The sequence below is a fragment of the Cinclus cinclus genome, chromosome 18 (assembly GCF_963662255.1).
Source record: "Cinclus cinclus chromosome 18, bCinCin1.1, whole genome shotgun sequence".
Lineage (NCBI taxonomy): Eukaryota > Metazoa > Chordata > Aves > Passeriformes > Cinclidae > Cinclus > Cinclus cinclus.
In genome coordinates this window covers 6,940,599-6,963,067 of record NC_085063.1, presented here as the reverse complement: position 1 = coordinate 6,963,067, position 22,469 = coordinate 6,940,599, and the positions used below count along the sequence as shown (strand labels likewise).

The window sequence follows — 22,469 nt, the reverse complement described above, 5'->3', positions numbered from 1 at the left end:
AATTACTCGTGTTTATCTCTAATTCCCTGACTTCCTTGAGCAGCTGTGATGGCTGCACTTGCAGCTCCTTGATGAAATACTCCCCTTTTTTTCCCAAAACACATAATTCAAACCTTCCGTGTTTGCCAAAGAACCCCACACCTGTGCATTTGAATTAATTTGATTCTGGATGTGTTGTCTTTCAGGGATAGCTGCTGAGGAGTTTTTCCCTGTAGGCTGAGTGGGCAGTGCTCTCCCAGCAGCAGCTACTGGGAGTTAACTCCTGCCCAGACCAATTAACCTTCCTGTTAGCCATGCACTAAAAGCATTATTTCTTGTTCCCATTTATTCTTTCTATAAGGATTATCAAGAATAGACTAAAGACCACACAAAACTCAACGACAACTTCCGTGAAACCATTTGTTGGGTAGGCCTTGAGCTACTGTACCAAAACATTGGTGTATTTTGTTTTGTTTTGTTTTGGGTTTTTTTGTTTGTTTTTTTCTAATTTTTATTTTTATTTTTAGATTGAGAAACTACCATTTATTGCAACTGATCAAATATGGGAAGGAAATGGTCCATGCTTATTAATTCAAATTCAGAAATATGAACTTTTCAAACTTCACTGGTGCATTTTTAGCTTATATATTTGGAGGAAAGAATCAGAGTGTAAAATCTGGAAGTGACTTTGTGTTGATTAGCTGCAGGACCACAGTTCACAGTCCTGGTTCCTTGACCGGATACCAGGTACAGCCAGCCACAAAACATGAGCTATTTCAGTCCAATATATAATTACAAATATTTAAGTATAAATCGAAAATATATACATACATAATATTTAATCTGTGCTTTATTGGCTTGGATAATGATAAAAGTGTTGGCTGGAAATTTGGATTTTTCCTGACCACAATGACCATTGAAATGCTCTGCAGACAAAAAAATAATAATTACAAAGATGTTCAAAGGGTGTGCTGAAGAGCCAGTGCACTCAATTCTGTCACGGGCTTAATTTGGATGCCCAAATTAATATTACAATATTATTATTTTTATTACAAATATTACAAATTATTATTTTTAAAAGTTATTTGTTCATTTTTTTTACCCATGCATTCCCTGTGTTCAGTGGGCTCAACATCTCTGCTAACCTTGCCATGCTCTTTCACCACAGGGCTGCCCCACATCTCAACCTTTGGCAGAAGAAACCCGGATGCCCCAGACCATGGAATTTATTGGCATGGTCAACAACCATGGGTGGCATCTGAAAGACAAGAGGGGCAGGAAGGCACCGAGGCCAGAGGATGTGTCAGTGTGAGGGTGCTGAGCAATGCCCAGGGGGAGGGCAGGGAAGGAATGAATTTGCCTCAAGAAGAAGCTCAGAGCTGTTCTGATGCCTGGGCTCCAGTTTTCCACACTTTTTCCCATCCAGGACTCTTACCTTTATCATCTGCAGGATTTTTGGAGCCCCGTGAACAGAAGAACTACCAGTAGGCTTAAATGCTCCCAAAGATCAGATTGAGCTTGAAATTTCTGTTCTTGAGCTTCTGAACCTTCTCCAAGGCATCTCCTGGCATTTTACTGTCAGGCACGAGGGGCTGCAGGACCATTACTGGGTCATTACAGTCTGGCCCTGATTTTCAGTGTGAGGGGGACCAGCCTGGCTGCTCTTGGCTTCCACCAAGGAATCACATCCCAGTCTGCCAGGCACACAGCATCTCCCAAAATACAGCAACTCAGCCTGCACCTTACCAAGTGGAAGGAAGGTGGTGAACAATGCACAGAGACCAGCCCGTCACCAACAGCCAAGGAGGAGGAGGTAGGTGATGAATGTTGTGCTCCTCCTACTACAACTCTACCTGTTCTGAGAATAAACAACTTTTTTTCCTCCTCTAGCTTTAATTCTGGTGAAAAAAAATAAAATTAAAGCCAAATCCTAGTGCTTTAATTAAATCAGAGCATTTACCAACTTCACTTAAAGAAACAGGATTCTTTTCACAAGTGTTTATTTGTACAGTTCAAATAAGATATTTTTTTAAAAATATAAGCCCACCACAGATGTGCAGCTCAGCCCAATCTCTGTTGACACCACTCAGAGGTTAGGAACAAAAATACATGTGTAACATGTTCTGCCTCTTTGCTGGAACAAGGCCTTTCTTTGGGCTGATAAATTAATGTAGTCCCCAGACAACTGGCAAAGCAGATCTTGCTCTGGGGTGGGAAGATGAGCAGGACCCTGTGAGGTAATGGAAAATGCCAGGACTGCACCTGGTGCCCAAGGAGGAGGATGGGGGGATGCAGTTTCCCTCTTTTCAGAGGAAAGTTTTTGCACGCTGGGGAGAGCTGGATCCTCCCAAGACGTCAGCACTGCTGGGGCTTTGAACTGCACTTCAAAGCTGGGGCTGGAGAGAGGTTTCTGTAAACCCAGAAAAACAGGTAAATATTTGTCAGAGTCAATTAACCCCCCTGATCACCTCAACGGGCATCTGTGCGAGACAGCTGGAGGGGTTTCAGCAGGCACAGAGGGGAGCCTTGTTGATTTACTGAACCACTTGGGAAGGTGGGCAGACACAAAACACTGCAGAGCACGGCCCATGAACTCCTGCACACACCTCATCCTTTCCATCACTGGTGCAGGCAGAGGGGAAGATTCTTTTCTTGTCTGGGGAGAAGACCAGCCCTGCTGCTGTAGCTTTGTAGCAGCTTCACTGATACCAGTTACTCCAGATGGGCATCAGCTGCTCACAGAGCACATTGTACATCCCACCTGCTGCTGCAGGTTCAGCCATGAACACTGTGAGTCAACTATTCCAGGAGGCACACCATCATAGTTCCATGAATTTATTTCATACTTCCATGAATTTATCAACTTCAGGCTTCTGACGTCCCAGCAAGCCATTGCAGTGGGAGTCAGGGTGTTTGTTTTTGAAAGAGGGCTATGCTGGACCACTCTGTCCATGATGTCTGTACTGCAGCAGCCAGTGGAGGGGGAGATGCAAACACCAAACCACCACCGATGCTCCAAGGCTTCCTCTTGCTTATCAGCACAGCATGAAAATGCAGCTTAAATAAGAAAAAGGGAAGGGGAAAAGTAGAAACAGCTGAGCACCAGATGAGATGAATGCAGATGGATGGGGCTAAGCTAATTCCTCACCTCCCTGCCCAAACCTGACCTTGCACCTTCACTGCTCTGACATGGCCCCTGGGGCAATACCTTCCTTTCTCTCAGCCAGAAACCTTCAACTGGATGTTAAAAAACACAAAAGGAAGTGTAGGGGCCGTAACAGGGTCCAGCTGGGAATATGCAAACCCCTGAAGGTGTCTTTGAAGGACACGGGCTGCTCCTTCTGTCCTTCAAAGGCTGGACACACGGACAGTGGAGCTGCCAGCACTCACACTAACTTCAGAGCAGTTATCCTCAGATGAGGTGTCCCACTTCCAGAGTTTCCTGGGATTCACATGTCAGCATGTCCCCTGGTAAGGAAGGAAGGACCCTGAGAAATATCTCCCTTCTGAGAGAGATGTAGAGATAATCATCCCATTTTGCAGAGCATCCCAAGAGTTCTCAAATTCTGCTCTTCCAGGTTTTTTCTAGCTTTGAGCAAAGTGGTTGCTGCAAACTTCTCAGCCTCCATGGTTGAACCTGAGAAATTTCACGTCTAAGAGAGAGAAATCCAATGGCTTGGACCCAGCCATCTGGATGTGGGAAAGCTTGGAAATCCCACAAGAAAAGGGAAATTTCTTGGCAAAGATTCACAATATATCTTTATGGGAGAGTGGAGGGGAAATACAAAATGTCCATCAAAATTCTCACTTTCCATAGGCAGAAGTTGGGAAGCCCCAAGATGTGCAGGTACAGCAAGAGATTTTAAAAGTGAGGAAAAATATCACAGGCTCCTTTCAGCTTCAATGCCAGGAACTGGCAGATGTTGCAGAAATCCTGCATTGCCCTGCCCTGCTCACCTGAAAAGGCAGGACTGGCTCTGATGCAGGACAGGGCACAGGCACCCCTCAGAGCCCTCTGGTAGATGTGATCAATCAAGATGGGAGAGTTTGGGCAGGGAAATAGGTATGGAAAGTGGTTTGCTCAGTGTCACTCAGGAGATTAAAAGCTCCCAGATTTCATCCCCGTGTCACCTGTCAGGTGCTCGCTCTGCTTCAGCACTGCTGGGGAGAGCTGAACTTCTGGCTCCTAGCCTTGTGAATAAATTTTAATATACCCAGAGCCTCTGTAGGCACGTCCTTCCTGCCCAAAGTTCCTTAATCACTTCTGGATGCCCCTGAGAGCTCCTGTGCTCCATCTTTCGTTAGGCACCACCTTCCTGTTCTCACCAGAGCCTGCTTTTAAATCCCCCCAGACTTTGAATGATCATCACCCACCTAAGCTGCATCTCCTCCTTCCTGCCCCAGGGAGAATTTACACCCATCCCAACATCCCATGGCACAAAAAAACACTGCAAACATCGCCCTCTTCCTTCAGAGGCAGGGAGGAAAAGCAGCATCTCTTTTAGCCCCAGTCATTTAATCTGAGCCAAACAAACACTGGCAGCATTTTTCTACAGTGAAAGCATTTTTCAGCTGGAGACAAGGAAGCTCGCACTGGTGGGATGGTCAGAGGGTGTTTGCTGGTGCCCCAGTGGAGTTCTGGGCATGTGAGCAATGGGGCCACCCCAAGAAGAGGAGCAATGGGAACAAGACCTCCCTGTGCAGCCACAGAAAACCTGCCTGTGAACCAGTGCCAGGTGCTCAGTTTCTATCTTAGTTTTGGTCTTGGAAAAAAAGGGAATGGAGTGAATACACAGGGGTTGCAGTCAAACTGTGACACACCCCCGTCCAAGCAAGAAAATTACACGGTGAGGCTGCCAGAATGTCCTGACTTCACTTCCCTGGGTCTGGGCTTTCGAGGCTGGGATCCACTAGTCCCAGCCCAGCAGCTGATCCAGCCCTTTCCTGGAACCACAGCACTCCCAGCCATTTCACAGGTAGCACTTACTGTGTCAGATGATGAGGAAAGACATGATCTCAGCTCACCCCAGATGATTAATTTTTTGCAGGCTGGTGAGATGGGAAATTCCCACCAGGACTTCTGGGTGTGAGCAATGGGTTTCCCACCACTGAGCCTGGAAAACAACCATGCAGAAAGCTGGCAGCAGCACAGTAAAAACCCCACCAGCACCATGTTTCCAGGGCTGTTGGTTCTGGCACGTGGCCATGGGCACAGCTGGATGTGGGCTGCACCTGTGTGGGTGTGCAGTGGGGATGGGGTGGTGGGCACAGCACTGCTGTGGGGCAGGGGGTCTCAGGACCCAGCCTGGCTGTGGCTGCTGAGGAGGTCACAGCTGAGGTTCAGCTCCAAGGTTTGGGTCTGTCATGGTCTCAGCTGGCTCAGGGTGTGATGGGTCCCTCTTCCCACTGAGCTGAGAGTTTCTTCTCATCTTGGCAGTGTGCAGTGGGACCATCACACACCCACAGCACCAGGCAAAGCAACCATTTACTAGCAAGCAGAAAATTAACTATCTTCCAAATTGTGCTGAGAGGAGCTTCCGTGTTATTTAAGTGAATTTCTAAACTTAGTCCAGTTACTCTAAAAAAAATACCTTTGCGAGCAACTACTGTCCACAGAGCTTGACTTCAGAGATGTTTATTTCTAGATCTAGTGGAAAAATTTCTCACCTTTCAAAGGTTCCAAATATATCTTGGTGCTGGCTGGAGCCTTTGGCCATCAGAGTTTCCTCGCAGGCAGTCGCTGGCTGGTGGTGGGGCCACAGCTCTGACAGTGCCACAGGTGTTGTGGGGAGAGATGAGGGGCTAACACCCACCTCTTCCTCAAGGAGTTCATGGAGGACTGTGTCAGCCTTGAGGGACACCCTAGTTAATACCCCAAAACAAGTGGTTTTTACTTCAGGACTAGAAAGCATTAGTCCTGGCTAGTTGCACAACTAAAAGGAGCTAATTGCAGTGCCCAGGTCACTTTTGGAGAGGGGTCAGGAGCCAGACTGAGGGCAAGGCTGCTCTGTGCTGCCCTGCTGAGCCCAGCCTGGGTGGTCAGACCCACACGTGCAGGCTCCTACCCACACTCTCGACTGCTGGCTCCCTACATCATCACTATATATAAAATGGAAAAGGTTTTTTCACCTTAGCAAATACACAAACAGAAGCTGTGGGTTATGAGAGGACACTGCACCTGAAGCAGAGGGATGTGCTGGGCGTTGTATGAAAGGCTCCAGCACTCCTGTCCCTGTTGATGGTCACCTTCAGTATGAGATTTCACAGTAGCTATTCCTCCAAGGTTCAGCTTAGCTCAGTAAGGGATACAGCATTTAGAAGGAACTGCTCCTAAGTAGGAAGAAGGATGACTTTGGAGTCTTTAGACTTCAGGACTGATCTCAGTTGTGTTACTCCTCAATAGGCGTTTCACTCCTGGGAAATCACAAAAGAACATACAGGAGCTCAGCCTGGGTTTACTCAAGTCACAAGACGTGGAGATCAAATCTTCCAAACTCCAAGTCAGAAAGAAGATCTCTCTTCCTGATGTGTTAGGCGGAACCAAGCTCTGGATGTGCTGGACCTCTACAGAGCTCCAGAAACACAAAAATCCACCAAAAGCCCCACTTCCCTTCCAGGGTGGGCACCAAGGTAGCTGGAGCTCTTGTTGATGTTTTGGGGTGGCACTTGGGGAAAGGAACATCTTTCAGCAAAGATGGAAAATGAGCCTTTCTGTCAGTTGATAGGAGGGGAATGTTTTACTCCAGCAACAGGGTTTGTGCATTGCCCAGGGAAAAATTTTGTTCACACAGGACCTTGGTTTCATTTTATTTTATCTCAGTAAAGAGAAGGCTCCTGCTATGGAAATCCACATCAACCTGCTCAAGGCATCAGGAAGCTCAGGGACCACAGCAGATCGTGACATCAGCAGAAGGCAGAGCCCTGCTCAGTCCTGTATGGGCTCATGTCACCGTCTGCCACCTTGGAATGTGGGTGATGGGTGATGACCAAAGCCAACAGATGGGAGAAATAAACATGACAGAGAAATCCTGCAAGTCCCATTATGTCTTATTCTGGAGCGAGCTGCTGTCTGTTGGTCATAAAAGCATCAGAGGGTGTCTCTGCCAAGAGAATGCTTGAACCCAGTGATTTATCTTCTTTGTTCCCCCTGATGCTCATTAAAATGGGGAATTTGCCGGCTGCTGCTGTATCCAGCTGAATGCATGTGCTTCTTGGCTCCCAGCAAGGTCCTCGCTGCAGATACCGTGTGCTTTGGCAGCCAGGTCAGTCTGGGCTGCAGGATATTACGCCTGGCAGAGACACAAACCCCTTCCAGTTCCTGGAATTTGGATTGTCTCGCGGAGTGCTGATTAAGCAGTGCTTTCAATCTGCACCCAAGACAAAACCCTCGCCTTGCCTCTGCGCAGAGGATCAGCTGCTGTGTGGCAGAGGGAGCTGTGGTGGGTTCACTCTCCCCCAGCCCCCAGGGAGACAAAAACTCAGAAAAAAGTCCCAAATTAAAAGCTTTGCAGTTCACAGTGTTGGATGAGTATTTGCTGCTCAGGGCTCTGTCTTTTGTGAAATAATAGATCATTAAAAGCCACCCTCTCTACAGCACAGCCACAGTGTCCTTACCTCAGTGTGCACTTGGCAGCGGCTGCACCTCCCAGTCTGCCCAGTTAAGATCACTGCAGCATGTCCCCGTCTGCCTTTTTAATCTGCTGGGAACGAAACTGCCTTTACCAGCCTTGCTAATGAGAGATTTGATATCTGGGGCTGAGTGGAGGGAGGCAGCACCAGTGTCTGCCCCCCAGTGCAGCGTGAAGCACAGCCCTGCCTCTGGCCCTGGAGCTGACACGCTTGTATCCAATGATGAACACGAAACAGGGGTGTCTCCAGGACTGGCAAACTGGGGACGGCACTTTGCCCAGCACCTGCGGAGAGGTGGCTGGTGTTTTGGGGTGACCTGGTGCTGGAAGGTGAAGCTGAGCTGGTTAGACCCCTACAACAGGCAGCCTGGAAAATCAGAGGGCTATGGGAGCAACCCTGCCACCCAGTGCCATCCAGAGCACAGCACAGCCCCCCACAGGATACCCAGCCCTGCTGGTTCACGGGGTGCTGCTGCTCTCTGCACTGAGGGATCCCCTCCAGCAGTGCTGCAGTGGGGCCAGAGACGTCTCAGCTGCATTTTCCCTGTCTCCTCACTGGCACAACCATCATCCCACCTGCTGGGTGGGGAATGGATGGAAATACCCTTCTGGCACACGTCTCAGCAGCTCCCCAGGTCCCACAGCATCTCAAGTTGCTTTATGAGAGAGACAAATATACAAAGGGGTCTTTTGTTGGAGGCTCCCAGCAGGATGAGGCTGTATTGATATAGCACACCAGCTCAGCACCTGGGCATTATCCCTGCTCCAGACTCAGCTCTGTGCCTCCCTGAGCTCCTGGTCTGCTCTTGTACTGCACAGCAGGTCTCTGGGGCAGCTGGGTGCAGCCAGACATGAGTTATGGGTCTGGGATCCTCAGTTCTTGTCCCAGTCAGAGCTGTGGGGATGAGAAGCAGTGACCTGCTGCTGCTGTGCGACTGTCTTCCCTCTCTGCACTCCATCTCTGTGCCCTTGCCAGCTCAGGAGTGGGAGTTTGGCCTTGGTGCTCCTCTTCATGCAACTGAAGAGCCAGATTCTGGTTCCAAACCTGCCTGTGGTGAACCTAAATCTGGTGAGGCACAGGGAGGCCAGCACCTTGCTTACCTGGGGCACTGTAGCATGGGGGGACGAGAGCAGCGAGCCCTGCTGCAGGTCACACATGGCCACCCATGCTGGTTCTGAGCAAGGCGTGAGGAAGATGGGACAGGCGTTGCAAGCAGCCCCTCCAGCTGGCCAGGTGTCTCTGTGTACTGCAATAACTCAGTTGTCCCCTGGCATCGTGACTGTGTGGGATGTTGTAGGGAAACACATCTTCACATACACTGCAGGATATGGCTTTCAGATGCTACAGCCATTTCCCCTCCCTGGGGACAGACACATGGACACAGCGGAGGAAGCACAGCTTTCTCCTGACATAACCCTGGTTGGGCACTGCCAGCTCAGGTCAGTGGTGGGGCCATGGGCAGAGTCCCTGTGGGCTGTGACAAGCTCCAGTCCTTGCGGCAGTGCCCAGCCCAGCAAGTGGCTTCATCTATAACGGGGACAGCTGCTGACCCAGGGACGTGTGTGGCCACCAGGTCCCCTCCCAGCCACCCCCATAAAGGGACATCTCTGTCATCTGCTAAGCTTGAATCAAAGCGGGGTGACCCTGGGGCTCCTGGCGAGTCCCAGCCCTGCTGCTTCCTTAACGGGGCAAACTCCCTCCGCATCCCTCACCGACCTGCATTCGCTTCTCTGCCCACTGCTCCCAGCGATAACCCCAGCTAGGAACGAACAGGAAAGAGATGACTCCGGGAGTCTCTCGCTGTCGGTAGCCTGAACAAACCCGCAGCCAGCAGCGAGGAGCAGCCCCTGTGCCCGCCGAGTCATCGAGCCGTGCCCTGCGGCTCCCCCCGGCCCCGAGCGGGGCTCCGAGTGCCTGCGTGAGCCTGTGTGCGCGGAGGCATCCACCAGCCTATAAATCTCCCGGCAGGGCTCTTTCCAAACTCCGGGACGTTCCTCGGGGGAAGAGTTAAGATGCAGCTTGTGCGTCAGCGGCCGCAGCGGGCTGCCCGCCGGGGCTGAGCCCAGCTCCCGCAGCTGCCCCGGCAGGTCGGTCCCGGAGGTCAATCCCAGCGCTGCCGCCGCCGCTCCCGGCTCGGTGCTCACGGTACGTGCTCCCGGGAGCATCCTCCCGCTGCTCGGGAAGGGCTGGCAGGGATGCTAGGAGGTGCATCGGCTGGCGGATGAGGGGTATTCCACCCTTTTCTCCCTCTCCCTCTTTTTTTTTTTTCTTTAATAAAATACTCTGCTTCTGCAGTGGCTGCTTTTTCTTTTCCCGCGATAAAAGAATCTTTAGGATTTCTCCACAATGCTTTTAAGTCTTGCCGTGCGTTTCTTTACCTGTTTGAGATTTGTGTTTGTGCTGGGGATATATTCAGCAACCCAAACTCCTGGGAAGTTACAGGGCAGGCAGTTGAAGTGACTCTCAGCATACTCCTAACCATCCCCTGTGCCACAGGTACGTGCCATAAATGAATAAATGGGGGAGACTTTCTACTGATTTTATCTTTAAAAAAAACCCAAAACAATCAAGAAAACTGATTCCCCAGACATCTCTCTGACAGTTCTGGGAAATTTGATCTGATAAATACGGTTAATAAAGAGATTAATTTTAAATTTTATTATTTTTAGTAGGGGAAAATTGCTATTATTAATAGGAGAAAAGGAAAAATCGTTTCCACCTTATTTTGGGAAATGGTGCTTGCATGGTGTTTGCAATCCTGAGTAGCACCTGTGTTGTTTTCTCTCCTAGGTCTGCACACCAGCAGCGGGGACCAGCAATCCCCCTTGTCCTTGTTTAACTCCGTGCAGGAGCAGAAATCTGCCGGCTGATCCCACCGGGCATGGCTGTGCTCCTCATGCACCTGTACCTCACAGCCTTGGGCTGCTGGGTGACACAGCTGTCCAGCTCCTTCCTGCTGCCCAACGCCACCGAGCTGCTGTCCCCTCCCGGGGGCACGGCCGCAGGGCTGCTGTGGGGTGAGGGGGTCCCGCGGGGCCGGCGGAAGCGACACCTCTCTGCCCACGACATGAGTGTGATCCTGGACTATCACAACCAAGTGCGGGCACAGGTGTCCCCCCCGGCTGCCAATATGGAATATATGGTGAGTTGGGCCGTGGCAGGGTAGTTTTGGGTCCACAGCTTGGGTGGGCTCAAGGGGCTCACCTCTGATGTGGGAGCCCCAGCCTTGTAGGGATGTCAGGGTGCTGGCTGGATTCCTGGCTGAACACGTGCCCTGGGGGGGATTTTTTGTGTCCCAGCGGCTGAACAGATCCATGCAGCCTCTGTGCAGGTGGGATGGAGTCCCAGGACAGAGATGTTTCCCCATGAGGGCACATTTAGGATCTGTGGGCCTGTGTCTGGGACATCTGGGAGGTGGCTACAAGAATGGAAAGCTCAGGTCCCAACCCAAAGCCCAGGTAGGAGCCTCTCCCCTGATTGCATCTGTGAGGAACAATCCCATCACACTCTCCAGGGTCCCTTTTGAGTGTTCCAAGTGGTGCCAGCTCCCAGGAGAAGAAATGTGCAGAAGAGAGTCCAGGAGGGGAAGTGCAGCCTTGACAGGTTGGGCGACTCCAGATGAGGGTCACCCTGGGCAGAGTTTTCCCCAGGTTCTGTCCACCCTGCCTGGAGCTCCTAACCCAGCCCTAAAGGTCCTCCAAGAGGAGCTATTTCCAGCCTACACAGGGCAGGAGGTGCCACATGCTGCTCTGCTCCTGGGAAGGGGACCAGAGCTCTGAGGGAGCAGCTGGGTGGTCCCTGGATGCGGTCTTGGAGAAGCACACAGCAGCCCAGCTTGCTGGGTACCAGAGCAGGTCAGACATGCCCAGGAGCATCCTGCACTGGCCTAAATTCCTGCCTTCCAAAATAACTCACAGAGGCATCTCCCCAAAGGCGTTCAGGATGGGTGAGGAAGCTTTAAATAATGCATGAAGGAACCAGCTGTGCTCACCGGTCAGGCTGTAGCCAGGGCTGCACTGAAGGCTGGGACAGCTGCGAGCTGTAGCAGCAGCACAGGGCTGCAGGGTTTCACCCCTGTGCTCAGCTCCACCTTGTGCAGGAGCTCATTCCAGGAGGGGATCACACACACAGGGCTTGCAGTGCTGCAGGGAATCCCTACTCTGCTCTGTTGTGTGTCCAGGGGCTGTGGCAGCAGCTCGGGAGGTCCACTGCTCCTGGACATGCTGCTGTGCTTCCTTCCCCTGGGTATTTTCTGATGCACGAGTTGTATTTTTTGGACACTCAGGGGTGCTCAGAAAGCCCCCACAGCTCAAGAGAGCAGGTTTCTCCTCTTCCCTCCTCTGGGAAGCCAAAACTCCTGCCTGCCCCTCTCCTTTCCCGTGGTCAGGTGTGGGATGAGCGGCTGGCCAGGGCAGCGGAGGCGTGGGCTGCACGCTGCCTGTGGGACCACGGCCCCCCCGAGCTGATGAAGTATGTGGGACAGAACCTCTCCATCCAATCGGGCAGGTGAGTGCCCTGCAGGCAGAGTGAGCTCCTGGAAACCCCCACACCCCACAATGCTGGAGGAGGAGCAGCAGCAGCCCCTCAGTCAGGGAGCAGAGGGGCTCTGAGCTGGCATTGCATGGGAGTGAGAGAGAGCTGAGAGGCATATCAAGGACCCCGGGGTGGAGGAGGAGGGCCCAGCTCTTGCAGATGGGTAAATACAGGAAAGCAGAGGTGCCTGCTGCTCCTTTGGGAAGTATGCCATTGCTCCCCTCTCTGCCAGGCACCTGGACCAGAGGGATATGGGTCCTGGACCTCCACATGGCTGAGAGCTCAGGTGTCTCTGGTCCTCTGGCCTCAAGCACAAGTGGGCTTGGCACAAGGATATCATTAACCCCTTTTCCCCAGGAATGCTTGTTCCCAAGGGACCCTGGCTCCAAACCATTTCTCTCCTCCACTTCATCAATGTGGAGCTTCCCTTCCTTCACCATGACCTCTGGTGCGGAGGAGATCACCTTACCTGTAGCACTGTTGCAGGTACCGCTCCATCATGGACATGGTGAAATCCTGGCACCAGGAGAAGCAGCACTACTCCTTTCCCCACCCCCGTGAGTGCAGCCCCCGCTGCCCCTCCAAATGCAGCGGCTCCGTCTGCAGCCACTACACGCAGGTGAGCACTGGAGCCCCCCGGCATCCAGGTGCAAAGGGAGGCCTTGTGCAGCTCACAGCTCTTCTCTTGATCCAGGATCAAACCCTGGCAGCTGACAGCTTCAGATCAGGCAGCAGTCCTGGCAGCTGGCATTGTGTCTGCTGGAGGGATGCCAGCAATGCTCTCCCACCCTGGGCATTTCCAGCATTTGGGCTGTTGCAGGAAGGTCCCAGGGGCTCACAGCCCACTGGAGGAGCAGCTGGGACCTTCTGGACCGTTGACAAGGAGGTTTCAATTTTTTTAAAAGCTTGTCTTCCGCCTCCTTTGGCCTTTCCTCACTGCACCTCTGGAAATTTAAAGGTGGTGAAGAGGAAAAAAAAAAAAAAAAGCTTTGTACTTTTGCCAAGCATGAATCCTTCTGTCTGTGATGGAACAGCTTCATAGCACCCAGCTGTTTCTGGTGCCCTGGGAATGCAGTCCCTTCAACCCCTGGCACATCCCCACACAACCTGGGCAGCACAAGGCGGAAAACTCCTCTGTTTCTCTGCCTGGCAGCAGAGGTGTGCTAGCCACTAATTACCTCTTCTTTATGGCTCCAACCTTTACCTGAGCATCTGCATCCCCACGTGGCTCATCCATGGGGATGCTCAGGGATGCTCTCAGTTGCAAAAGGGCAATATACACTTTTTACGGAAGAGATTTAACCTGGAGAGACTTTAGGAGAAGTTTTGTCTTTGCTTGAGCTCCCTGTGAGGAGGGTAAGCTGCTAGCCATGATTCAGTGTGAGATTTAGGAGCTAATTTGGAGAAATTGGAGCAGTGACCCAGACTCTGTTGCTCAGGGATGTGAGTTTGGCAAGGCAATCCCATGCCAGGTAATGAAGGTTTCAGGTAGGAGAGAGCAAAAACTCACCCTCAGGTAACAAAGCACTGCTTGTGATAGGACAGTATCCAACCAAAGACATTGGGGCAGTTGGGACGCGATTCCCTGGTGGGACAGAGCCCTGTATTGGCATCCTGGGGCTATCAGCTGTGGGATGTCCGGGTGGATGGACACCAATCGTGTCTGTTCTCTATTCTGGAGCAGATGGTGTGGGCAACCTCCAGCCGCCTGGGCTGTGCCCTGGGCACCTGCGCCAATGTGCGGGTGTGGGGCAGCACGTGGCGTCACGCCATCCTCCTCGTCTGCAACTATGCCATCAAGTAAGTGACTGGGGAGAGCCCCCCGTGCCATCCTCCCTCCCCACAGCAGTGTCAGCAGTGGGCTGTTGATGCTCAGAGGTGATGCCCTTCTCTCTTTTTAGGGGCAACTGGCTGGGTGAAGCACCCTACAAGGTGGGGCGGCCGTGCTCAGCCTGCCCACCCTCCTATGGTGGGGGCTGCTCCAACAATATGTGCTTCACCGGAGTCAAATCCAACCAAGTCAGCTGGTTTTAGGGCTGCAGGAACCCCAGGAGGAGCCCTGGGAATGGAGATGGGGTGAACAAGAATTATTTATAACACTGACCCCCCCAGCAACCTGGCTGTCCAACCTGCTTCATCCCTAATGCCACGTAGGAAAATGCTTTTCTAACACACCTCTTCAGCAGTGTTGTCTGGCTGCTTCCCACTTTGCGGGAACTAGGGACAGTTCAGGTCCCTATTTTCTGAAACAGGGATGGTTTAGGGGTTCATGGAGGGAGTGGGGCTGGCTTGCATGGTCCCTGCTCTTCAGACTCGGGGGGTTTTCCCCACAGCCCCCCAGGTGCCAAGGCAGAAGCTGGTGGAAGTGAATACCAAGATGTTCCCCTTGTGGTGAGCAGCTGGATAAGTGGGGAGCCCCGAGCATGCTCCTGCTTCACAGCAGCCCCTCTGACCATGGGGCCCCCAGCTCTGAGCCCCCCAATAAAGCAGCCTGGAGACCCCCATGCTTGTGTTGGTTCTCCCTCACTCGTGGCCTGAAGCCTCAGGCTGACACCGAGCCAGGCAGTGCCTTTGCTCTGGTTTTGGGGGTAAGCAGCAAAGGGGCTGCAGAAGCCCTCGGTGGGGCCACGGGCTATGGGCACAGGAGATGCCTGGGTGCCTTGCTCCATCGTGTGGGAGAAGCCAGCACTGCTGGGACACGGGGTGATGATGACACTGAAGGGACACACACTCCCTGTTCCAACCAGGCTGTCCCACACCATCCCACTACTCTACCTCGCCCCCATTGCCACTGAGCACCCCATTATCCACATCCTCTCCCTCCCTATAACGTCTCAGCACTCGGCAAACCCAGGGATTCCTGAATTACAAGTCCTTGGATTTGAGCATCCAGCTGTGGATTCCTGTGCTGCAGGCCCCTGCATCCAGCAGCACTCTCCTCACTACATGCTCCCTTGGGATGTGCTTTTCCATTCAGAGGAGCAGATATCCTTAATTTTGCCCCCTCAGGGCTGCAGGGTTTCAATAGCTGAGATGTTGGGGGGAATCCTGAGGCTTGTAAGGACCTCTCTGTGCCTCCTCCAGCCTGGCCTCTTCCTGAGATGTACAGGAGATATGAAAGGCTCTGTGCTGATGGATAATAATTTTTTCAGCTTCAGCTCTGGATTCCCCATCTACTTGGTGTCCTCTCAGCAACACTTCTTGCACATGGCCCTGATGGCCTCAGCACAGCCCCTGGCAGCCCGGACTGCTCCTGTCATGGAGCCCCCAGTGGCACAGGGGATGCCACAGCCTCATGGAGAGGTTGGGGAGCCCATCTGCACATCTGCCACCATGAGGTCCTGGATGCTGCAGTCCCAGGGGGAGCACAGATGACCACAAGTGCCTGTGGCACCTCATGAGTACCCCCGATTTGGAGAGCAGAGAGAGACAGGGAGGAGCTGCAAGCACCCCATGCCCAGTCCTGTGCTCAGGGTATCACCCTGCATCCCACCACAGCATCCCCGCAGCTCCCCATCCCCAGGCAACCTCTCTGGTTTGACACCAGGGGGACAAGTCCTGACCCATGGCCTGGGCATCCTGCCCCTTGTGCCTCAGCCAGGCTCTTCTCTGCCCTTGCCAGTCCCTACACTCGTCCACAGCCCCTGGCCCCCCATGCTGTGTTTGCCCTTTGCTGTATACAGGCTCAGACCTGGTTTTCCCATCTTGGGTGGGCGATGGCACAAAACCTGGCAGCACCTGGGCCACTGCGGAGTTGGATCCAGCCTCCCCGACTCCCCGTGGCCAGGGGTGAGCCCCAGCCCGGTGGCTGCCCCAGCCTTGACACCATCTGGAAGCGGGAGCCCCAAAAGAGTCCAGTAAAAGCCTTGTTTGAGTTTCTAGCTTGGCAGCAGTTACTATAGCTACAGCAACGGCACCTTGCAGATTGGTTTCCATAAGAGCTTGGTTACTATTTAACATCTCCACCCACATTAGCCCTGATTAAGCGAATCAATAAGATAACAGGAGAGGCAGGTTTCCTCGCCCTGCCTCTCTGCGCTCCCTCCTGCCTTCACCTAGTTCCTTAGTGAGAGACATTTTTATTTATTTATTTAGATTTCTTTTCGATTCCTCTACTTCCTCTGGTTTTCGCCCCAAGTCCCCATAGCAGTAGCCGGCGAGACATGGTCAATGTAAGCACCCAGCTAAGCGCTAAGATGGAGGCTCCATATGGTGAGTACAGCGTTCCCATCGCCCGCGCTGCCGGCCTGGCGTCGCTCGCGGGAAGCGGGGCTGGGAGCGGCCAGCAGCCCCTAGCCCCCAGCCCCCCGTGCTCCCCGCCGGCTCAGCCATCTGCAAAGGCTGGAGATGGAGGCAGGAGAAGGGTTCTGGTTGATTTTGCTATGATGTAAGTCCTATGTGTGCATTTTCTCTCTTTCACTCTGCTTGACCCAAAGAGGAAGGCACGTGCCGGAGGCAGCAGAGCGGCCCCACGTGCTGGCAGAGGGGCTGATGCTGCTGGGCTGGCAGTAGAAGTGGCAGCAGTTTAGAGGAGGTGAAGTGCTGCCCTAGGACACACAGCCAGCCCCGATGCACAGGCTGCAGGTTGCCCGTGGCATGCCTGGGCTGCGTGAGTGGGCACAGCGGGCGCCTGCCAGCGCCGTGCTCCTGCCGGCGTTACAGCTGGGCAGGTTTCCCAGCAGGGAATGTAGTGCCTGGACAAGCAGCAGCCTCCAGCCTCTGCGGGGCACAGCATCAGGTGGCACAATGCTGCCTGGGCACCTGGCCACAGCGAGATGCCTGCCAGGCCTGTGTCCGTGCTCCTGGCGTGGCACAGTGGGCACCAGTCTGGAGCAGCCCTGTGTTTTGCTCCTTGGCTGTGCCAGATGCCAACCGCCAACAAATGCACGTGGACCACGGGGGACAGGTGTCCCTGCCCAGGCTGACATCAGCCCATGGTTATCCTCAGGGTGGGTCAACTGTGCCTGTGTTGCAGCATCCCCACACAGCTGGTTTGGTCCCGTGTGTTCTGGGAACCCTGGTTCCCTGGGCATGGTCAGGCTGTGGAGTGAGATCCCAGCAGTTGAGGTCTCACAGTTACAAGGTTCTCCATCACATCCTCATGACTCTCCAGCACTCTCAAGAGCTCTCCATCATGGGACTCTCCATCATACTACCTTTGCCTTTCCTCACTCTATTTTTCATGTCCCGCTCCTCTTCTCTTTTACGAGCCTGCAGCCCCAGCACAGCCCACCTTCCAGGTACTTTGTGTGCAGACCCAGGTCCCAGTAGGGCTCGTGGGACTCCCAGGCCACCCTCTTGCACTTTGCTCATGGCCTCTCTTTGGGTGGTTGCTTCCCTTGATCCAGGTTCCCATGGGTGTCAGTTCCAGCCCTATCCCTCCTCTGTTGTGGCATTCATGCCACCTTGTCCCTCCTTGCCCCAGACTCCAGCACTTTAGTACTCTTTCAAACCAGGACATACTCTGCAGATCACTTTATTTCAGGTCACATCACCCCATGGTGAGCCATAGCTAGACATGGGGCATATCAGCCTAGGTCCATGGCCTATGGCAATGGAAATGTGTAGGAATTGTATAGGATCTGCTGTAGTGTCATTGGGCTGGGCTAGAGCAGGCAGTGATTAAACACTTACAGAATGCTGAGTTTTAGCCTGCTTTTATCAGGTTGCTCATTTGTGCATTTGTCTCTGGAGGACCCCTGTTCACTCCTGCCTCTGAGCTGCAGAGCCAGCAGCAGGAGGATGCCCAGAAAACCATCCAGATTTTGGTCTGTCTAGTGCAGGTTGTGTCTTTGCATCCAGCTGGTGCTCCTTGGTCAAAGTGCAAGAAGCCACGTGGTGAAGGACAGGTGTGAGCTGATACCTCTGAGATGTGCAGAGGATTGGATCCTGGAGTGAGAACTGGCCCAGGAGGAGCCAGTGCTGAGCATCCTCCAGGCTGAAGCTCCTGCTGCTGGTGGGAGGTGGCTCCTGACCCACTCAGCTCACAGGGACTGACTTACGCCTCATTTGCAAGAGAAGGAGAGGTTCAAGAGATGTTCACATCAGCCTGGGAGACCTGGTGGTGCAGGGTGGCTAGGCCTGGCCACCCACATCCAGGGTGCAAAGCCAACTTCATTTCTGCAGTGAGCAACCGGCTTTGCCTGACACATGCAACACGAGGAGCTGAACAAGCTCTTTAATCACTTAGGGTGAAGTTATTCTGCCCACTTGCAGCTGACTCTAATGTGAGCAGCCACTTGCCAGCCCTGGCACATTCAGTGCCCTCAAACACAGGCAGGTAAACATTTCTGACAGTAATTTTCTCCTGAAATGTTAAAAATAATGTTTTTATTAATGATGATTTTTAAAGTTATTTTTGTTTTTTCAGTCTGAGAGTCAATAACTGAGCCGTGTGCTGACCTTGGGCAAGTGCAGGCAGAGCCAGGTGCTGTGGGGTGGATGGGGAGGAATCACTGCCCATCCCACCTGGGGCTGCTCTGCCCATCTGCTCCCATGGCAAAACAAAAGCAGGTTCTGGCTGACACTTGCTGCAAGCCTGGGGCCAGGCAGGGGGGAGAGAGAAATAATAGGAATAAAAAAGCAAGACGTGCCTCCCAGACTTAAATGAGAGGAAACTCAAGAGTGTTGGCAGAAGGAGGGGGAGTCCTCATAAATAAAATGGGTGGAAAAGTTATCCAAATAGAGGTGAGGAAGGGTTGGTGGGATGGGGGACTGGGCAGTGCCTGGCTTCCCCAGCAGCTCTGTAGGGTTGGGCTGGGGCTGGGCAGCAGAATGGGCACAGCAGCTGGGATGCACCATCCTGCAGACGGCAAAGTGCTGGCCAAACCCTTCCAGGGTCACTGGGAAGTTTATTCCCTTGCAGAGCAGTGGGGGAGCTCGCACAGAGGTGGTGCTGCTGAGCCCCAGGCATGGCCATTGTGGTGCCGTTGCAGCCAGCAGCTCCCAGGCCCCAGCAGGACAGGCTATGGAGCTGGCACGCCTGATGGAGACACACCAGGGTCCTCCAGAGGAGCCTTCAGCCTTGGAGAAGGTCACAGAGTTGTTTTCAGTTTATTTTGATAGATGGAAAGATTTTTCTGATTTTCCCTTCTCTCCATCTCTTTTAGGAGAGTCGGGATTTCAGGATCCATCTGAAGTCAGGGATATATTCTAATGGGGAAGCTTGGCACTGGCATTCAGCCTCAGCACAGCGAGCAGGTCTGGCCCTCTCTTGGCAGTGGTGGCATCAGTAAGAGCATCCACCCACTGCAGTTACTGCAACCCTCCCCATCCATCCCTGCCCCAGACTGTCACCAGCATTTTCCCTAAATGACACCTTGGGGGCACTTATTTCCTTCCCATCAGACATGTGCCTTGTGTAAAGGACTTGGTGGATGCCTTGCCAGGCAGTGACAAAGCTGGCTTGTCCCTGCACCCTGAGTGGGTCCCTGGAGGAGAAGGGAGTGATGCTTCAGCTCTAGAGAGATGAGGAGCTGGAGGCACATTCAAAATCCTCACCAACACCTGCTGAGGACAGACTGTGAGCAGGAAAGGGCTCCACTGGTGTTAAATCCCTGTAGGAAGCTGCAAATAGGTGTGTGAGAAGGTGGAGGATGGAGAGGGGGCAAGGGGAACATTTCTTCCTGGGTAGCAAGGAAGGGATAAGCCCCTTGATCCACCTTTATCCTCCCACTGAGACTTGGGCACAATTTGGGCAATTGGTCTCAATCCCAGTGCAGGTAGCACCACTCCTTCATATTTTGGATCTTCTCAGAGCTGGGGATCCCCAGGGGTGGTGGTTACAGCAGGGACCAGCACGTGGTCAGGACTGGCCCTGATCAGTAAAGCAGCTTTGGAAAACAGCTGAAAAATGCGAGACGTCACTGCTGCTCAGGAGCTCTGGTCAGATGTGGGGAATAGTTTCAAGTGAGGAACATAAGAGGGGGCCAATTTTCTGAGTATTTTTAATTTTCACTGCCAAACACATAGACGTTTTTACAGGTTTCCTCTAGATATGACCTGAACTGAGTTTTTCGTTCTCAACTGTTCATGTCAGCTGCTCTTTATTTCCTCTGTTTACTCCTTGTTCTCTGTGTCCATGAGCTGGCAGCCATCAGGGACCAATGGGTCTTAGGACATCTGGCACAGTCCCTTTCCTTGTCACCACTCTGGCTATCCCTGCTGGATGTTGGGGTGGCTGTAACACTGGTGCTGGCAAGGTCAGCACTTTCCAGTGGCAGAGCAAGGTATTGGTACAGCCAGGAATAAGCACAGGTATTTGCTGGGATGCAAAAGGGACAATCACTGTGTTAGCAACTTGGCCTGCTCCCAAGAGCTGTTTGCTGGTGCTTGCTGAAGGTTTCCTTGGGGAAGAGCTAGGGGTGCTGCTCAGTGTCACAGGGTGTCTGCACTTACACACAGGGCTGTGATATCTCCCACCTCATTCCAGCCATTTATGGGGCCAGCAGCACACCCTCAACTTTGGCTTTTCTTGAAACACAATGGTATTTTTATAGGGAGAGTGAGCCCAGAGGGCTGCTGTCAGCATGAAATGAGCTCCAGCTCTGGAAGGTGAGCAGCAAGTGGCTCAGGAAGGCTTGAGGAGTGTCTGAGAGATGTTCTGAGCTCAGCAGGGCAGGTGTAAATCTGCCAGTCATACTCTGTTAGTCATCTGCTGGCATTTCTTAAATGGAATTAAAAAATGTTTACTTAGCATGAGTGCAAAGTGGTGGTGAGTGGTGGTGGTCCTACAGACAGCAAGCAGTGGGTGAGTTTCTTTTACATACAGCAATATTTGCAGCAGGACCAGGGCCAACAGTGGGGGACAGTAGCACACAGGGCAGAGCCAAGGGTACATCAGGGGATGTCTGCAAGTATCTCTGCCGGTAGGCTTGGGGTTAGAAAAGGGCAAAGACTGCAAGAAAACATCAATGACTGTTTGTGTTCAGGCTCCTTCTCTGTTTGCTTTCCTCAAATATTCAAGCAAACAAGGTTCCTGGCAGAAACGTATGTGGAAATGGCAAATGTTGCAGAATTTTCACGGAAGGTGAATTTCAGGGTAGTGGTTGTACGGTGAACCTGGGGCTGAGGCACCGGGGCCTCTGAGCAAAGCTGGGTCCCAGAAGCAATTACTACCAGGAACAGCTTCTGTCTAAGCTTCAGCCTGAGCATCAACAGAGATTACTCAGCAAATCCCTTCAGGAAATACATGTCTCAAAAAGTAAAAGTAGGATCAGGATGCTGCACCAAAGGGGTGGGAGGAGTGGCTCATGAAGAGCAAGTGGCTGTGAAAATGCACCAGAAGTCAAGGAGCAAACAGACCCTGGCGCTGCGAGGCTGGACCAGACTTTCTATCCCAAAAATCCTGCAGTCACCAGAGTGATGCCAGCAGCTGCATCCTCATGGTAATGGAGGTCTTGTGCTGAGAGACAGATGGGGACTATCACTGTGAGCTCAAGCCCTCTGAGCCTACAGCACCAAGGTGTCCCTGGGGGCACAACTGCTGCTGGCAGCTCCTGCTGGGAAGAAGATTGGAGGTAGGGAATGGGTGACAGTGTGTGCATCCATCGTAGGTGACCAGGCACAGCCCATATCCTTTGTGACAGTGCCCTGGGAGCATCTTCTCTGTCTCTTCACATCCAAGTTGGTTCGACAGCCTGATTTTCATCACAGCCCTACAGACCTCAGATCTTGTTCACTCCAGACTTCCCAGGGCAGCACCTGCCCTGCAGCTTTGCTCATCTGTCTGTCAGGGTGGGTGGTTCATCTCCTGTCACTGAGCACAGGGAACCCAAACCCCCCAACCACAGCCACCAGCAGCTACCTTTCACCTGCCTCTGCACCAGAAAGCTGTCCCAGCCATGGGTGTGTGCGAGATTTTATAGGTGATAAACCCTGGGAAAGTGGGAAGCACAAGGAGAGACACACACTCAGTTTCCTGGCATGGCCCAACGCTCTGGTTAGGGGAGCCAATGTCAACAGATAGACCCAAAGGAAGGAGCAAAACCAAATACATGGGCACTTCTCAGAACAAGAGCTGTAAAACCTGCACAAACCTGAACAAGTGCCACAACACCAGTTTATATGGTCAGAATCAACAGTCAAGCCCACTCAACATGTTTGCCAACACACAAAGGACAGCCACTGTGCTGGGTTTATGGCCCAGTGCCCTTCATGGAGGCAGAGCCCAGCTCCTCCTGCCCCATTCAGCCACTTCTCTCTCCCTCTGCTCCCAAGGGATGCTGATCATTTTGCCACATTTGATACCCTATGATAAGAGGCTGCTGCTGCTCCTCTACAGCATTCCAACTAGCCCTGGCTTCCATTCAGCTGGACAATGCCTGCAT

General features: G+C 52.7%; 1 protein-coding gene across 1 annotated transcript; it reads left to right on the top strand.

Annotated features, from left to right (window-relative positions):
* Positions 1-10,489: 10,489 nt before the first annotated feature.
* R3HDML (R3H domain containing like) lies at positions 10,490-14,175 on the top strand. Its single transcript, XM_062505192.1, has 5 exons — positions 10,490-10,750; positions 11,996-12,114; positions 12,628-12,760; positions 13,826-13,941; positions 14,043-14,175. Exons 1-5 carry the CDS (start codon positions 10,490-10,492, stop codon positions 14,173-14,175), a joined length of 762 nt encoding a protein of 253 aa, XP_062361176.1.
* Positions 14,176-22,469: the final 8,294 nt, after the last annotated feature.